The following is a 4,436-nucleotide window of genomic DNA, read 5'->3' as shown; positions in this document are numbered from 1 at the left end:
ACTGGGTCCCAATCAGACTTCTGCGGTGAGAACTCACCCCTCAGCCCTGGAGAAAGATCAGAACAAATGTAGTGTCAGGAGAGAGATCTGAACAAGTGTCTCCCTCACAGCCTGTTATTTTTCTTCCTAGGCTGTGACAGACTATATACACTGGCAGTAAGAGAGCCAGGAAGAAAAGGAAGAAAGGGAGGGAAGAAGGAGAAAAAGAAAGGAAAGAAAGAAAGAAAGGAAAGGAAAGGGAAGGAAGGAAGGATGGAAGGAAAGATAATGAAAGGAGAGAGGTGAGGGGAGAGAAAAGTGGAAAAAGAAAGAAGATGCAATGTCCATGATCCATATTTATTCTGATACATGATAAACATGTTATTACATATCTATAAATATAAATGTGTTTTACCTCATAAATATAAATCAAACACCTTGCACATGTGCATACCTGTTTCTGCACCAGCACACATGCTCCTGGACAGCTGGTATCTCACGTGTCACAAGGACAGGCTCCCCATGACTTCTGTTTGCGGTACCGATGCACATACAGATTCAGTCCTCCAAAGCCTTACCGGAACATTCACGCCTGTGTCGGAGCAGAAGCAGAGCGGGGTCTACCTGGTGTTGTTAAAGCATGCATCAAACCTATAGGATTACCTCGCGGATACTGAGGAGGGGTCTGGTCCCTAGGTCCAGGGACGGCGCAAGGAAGAGCAGAGGGTCTTCAGGCAGAGCCCCTGGGCACTTCTTCCCAGCGATCCTCTTCCCCAGCTCCATCCCGGCCCAGTCACTCTGAGAGCGCGAGGGACAGGACAGGCCGAGGTTTCTTCGTTCAGTGACACGCGTTTCTGGGCTGATTTTCCCAAAGCCACCGCGCAGCTAGCTTTCTCCACCCCACCCCCGTCCGGCCCCCTTGCCGTCCTGCCCCTCCCCCGGGCCCGAGCTAGAAGTTTAGCCTCAAGCCAGCAACGAAGGGCAGAGCAAGGAGTCGTTTCCTTTCACCTGGAAGCTGCGAGGCTTGGCGCGCCTCTCCCAACTAGGGCCCGAGCTCCCTGGGCACCGACCGAGTGCGGACGGACCCCGCCGGGGCCCTCGGCATCTCCCGGCCCAGTCCGCAGAGCGAGCACCGGCAGACCCAAGGGCTTGTGAGAGCGTGAGCCCGGCTGTCCGCCGGCCCCCTACGCTCCCTGGGAGGGGGCAGGCCGGTCCGGGCTGTGCGGGGCGTTTACAAAAAGTGACTTGGAGATGAACTCTCCCGTGCGCGACTGGCCGCCCCGCTATAGGGGCGAAGGCGCCTGACGCAAGCGGAACTCGGCGGAGCCCATACGAATCAGAACAGAGCGAGGCTCCTGGCGCACTAGGGACTCCAGGAGGCAGCTCCGCCAGAGACGCGGGTCGTGCCTCGGGAAACCGGAGGGTGGGGGGAGGGGAAGAGCGCAGAAAAGAAAACCCACCGAGGCGGGGACTGGCCTGGGCGGGGAGGGGCGGCGGGACCAGAGCCCCTCTCTGTTGGGCGGACTCCCTATGGCCAGAGGCTGAGCCGGCCGCTCCCTAGGGGAAGGGAAAGAAGAGGAGAGAGGAGCGAGAGGCCGCCAGCGAGAGCGCGGGCAGCATCAGCAGTCTCCAGAAGTTTGAGACTCGGCCGTGAGCGGACTTGTGCGCCCGGACTCTTTGCCGCGCCAGAGCCAGCGGAAAAGAGCAGGGGCTGCCTGGCCGCGGCGCGCCGGCTTTGTCATGATGGCCAGCTACCCCGAGCCGGAGGACGCCGCGGGGGCCCTGCTGACTCCGGAGGCGGGCCGCGCGGCCAAGGAGCCCGAGGCGCCGCCGCCGCCAAGCCCGGGCAAGGGCGGCGGTGGCGGCGCCGGGACAGCCCCGGAGAAGCCCGATCCCGCGCAGAAGCCCCCCTACTCGTACGTGGCGCTCATCGCCATGGCGATCCGCGAGAGCGCCGAGAAGAGGCTCACGCTGTCCGGTATCTACCAGTACATTATCGCCAAGTTCCCGTTCTACGAGAAGAACAAGAAGGGCTGGCAGAATAGCATCCGCCACAACCTCAGCCTCAACGAGTGCTTCATCAAGGTGCCGCGCGAGGGCGGCGGCGAGCGCAAGGGCAACTACTGGACGCTGGACCCGGCCTGCGAGGACATGTTCGAGAAGGGCAACTACCGGCGCCGCCGCCGTATGAAGCGGCCCTTCCGGCCGCCACCCGCGCACTTCCAGCCCGGCAAGGGGCTCTTTGGCGCCGGAGGTGCCGCGGGTGGTTGCGGCGTGGCGGGCGCTGGGGCCGACGGCTACGGTTACCTGGCGCCCCCGAAGTACCTGCAGTCCGGTTTCCTCAACAATTCGTGGCCGCTACCGCAGCCGCCCTCACCCATGCCCTACGCCTCCTGCCAGATGGCCGCGGCCGCAGCGGCTGCAGCAGCGGCGGCCGCCGCCGCGGGTCCAGGCAGCCCCAGCGCGGCCGCGGTGGTCAAGGGGCTGGCGGGCCCGGCCGCCTCGTACGGGCCGTACTCACGGGTGCAGAGTATGGCGCTGCCTCACGGCGTAGTGAACTCGTACAACGGCCTGGGAGGCCCGCCTGCCGCGCCCCCGCCGCCGCCGCACCCCCACTCACACCCGCACGCACACCATCTGCACGCGGCCGCCGCACCCCCGCCGGCCCCACCGCACCATGGGGCCGCCGCACCGCCCCCAGGCCAGCTCAGCCCCGCCAGCCCGGCTACCGCCGCGCCCCCGGCGCCCGCGCCCACCAACGCGCCCGGCCTGCAGTTCGCCTGCGCCCGGCAGCCCGAGCTCGCCATGATGCATTGCTCTTACTGGGACCACGACAGCAAGACCGGCGCGCTGCACTCGCGCCTCGATCTCTGAGAGCCCAGCGCACGCCTGTTGTGAGGATGCAGGGACGCGCGACGCCGGCTTCGGCCGCAACCGCCACCAGCCAGACCGCACGTCGCTGGGGCCGCCCCTGAGCCAGCGCCCGCCCGCGGCCCGTCAGCGCCTCCTCGCTCCCCTCGGCTCCTCTCGCTCCTCTTTGTCTTCGCTTCTCCTCCTGTGCTCGCCTCCCTGCCTTCTATGCCCTTTCGCCCCTCCGGCCTGCAGGCCGCCTCTCCACGCGCTTTTGGCAGGCCTCGTCTCCTCTGGGCAGCCCAGGGACGGGGCTGGACACCTCTTGCCAATATTCACTTCGGAGAGGAAGTGCCCGGGCCGAGGTGCAGCCGGGCGTCGGCGGCTCAGACCTCCTGGCCTTCTCTCACAGGTCGGTGCGCTCGCGCGCGGCTCTCCCCGCCCGGCTGCCGCGCCATCCTTAGCTAGAAGCGCCGCCCTGGGCCGGCAACGAGACCCGCGCCGGCCGAGAAAGGGACGAACGTGTGTTTGCTCTGCGTACCCTCTGGGAGCTGTTCAGGAGCCCGTTGCCGGGGCCTACTCTGTAGGGCGGGGATTGGGCCAGAGCAGGGAACCGTAGCCTTCTCCCTCGCGGCCTGCTCCCGGGTTTACACCGCATCCTGGCTACGAGAAAAGCTGCATTTCCTCCGATCTCCATCCCCGCGCTTCGGGCCCCTCCAGGCCCGAGCGGCTGGCTAATGTTTTGCTTAAAAAAAGAAAAAAGATCAGAAGGGCTATTTTAGACATGATTAAAAAATATTAAGGAAAGCAACTCACCGGGAAAACCGGCGAGGTGTCTTGGCCTTGGAGCTTGCTAAAGCAAAGCGTGAAAATCTTCTCTTCCAGGAGATTTGAAATAGAATTTCTGTCCAGCCTTCAAAAAGCTATGTTCAGAGAGGTAGGAGAATATGCCCAGTAACGGATGGTTTCCTCTACAAATTAGAGGATATTCACCCCCTACCTATCTTTAAAAAAAATTAAAAACAAATTTCCCCCTATCATCCGATGCAAGCGCCCGAGCGCCGAGCGCCGAGCACCGGGAGATCACTGCCTGCCTGGCGGAAGCTGCAGGGTCGGCTCATCCCCTCCCTGATTTTTGTTTTTCAAACGTCTTGCTTCTCCCACCTTGGGCAGGAGAAATGTGAAACCCGGCAGCAGTCGGACCAGGCGGGCTTGTGGCCCGAAAACTCTAGACCTGGTTGTTCTGTAGTGTGTCGTTTGGAGGACCAAATTTTCTAGAGAGAACTAGAGCACTTTTGTTGTTTTGTTGTTTGTTTGTTGTTGTTGTTTTGTCTTGTCAATTTCTGAATAAATTTTTTGTTCTTTCTTTTAACACGGACTTATATTATTTACGTCACCTCTAAGCTTGTTCAGTAAAAGAGGGAGATATTCAGCAAAAATGTATCCTTTTTCAGATAAACAAGGGTTGAGGGCCGTCGGAGTGGGGGCCCTTTGTGGTTGTCGGCCGCTTTGTTTTCCCTGGGATTGTTTGTTTTCTGTGTCATTGCTGGGTTGTTGCGGCTGTTTAACGTCATCAGAGAGGATTTATCTGCCGTGATTCGTTCACG

General features: G+C 61.2%; 1 protein-coding gene across 1 annotated transcript; it reads left to right on the top strand.

The window, feature by feature from the left end:
* Positions 1 to 1,320: 1,320 nt before the first annotated feature.
* On the top strand, positions 1,321 to 4,201 carry FOXL2 (forkhead box L2). The gene has a single exon (XM_006220098.3). It carries the CDS (start codon positions 1,720 to 1,722, stop codon positions 2,851 to 2,853), a length of 1,134 nt encoding a protein of 377 aa, XP_006220160.3. The 5' UTR covers positions 1,321 to 1,719; the 3' UTR covers positions 2,854 to 4,201.
* Positions 4,202 to 4,436: the final 235 nt, after the last annotated feature.

Source organism: Vicugna pacos, chromosome 1 (genome assembly GCF_048564905.1).
Source record: "Vicugna pacos chromosome 1, VicPac4, whole genome shotgun sequence".
Taxonomy (NCBI): Eukaryota; Metazoa; Chordata; class Mammalia; order Artiodactyla; family Camelidae; genus Vicugna; species Vicugna pacos.
Note: the sequence above shows the minus strand (reverse complement) of the source record. Positions and strands in the feature narration are given on the sequence as shown.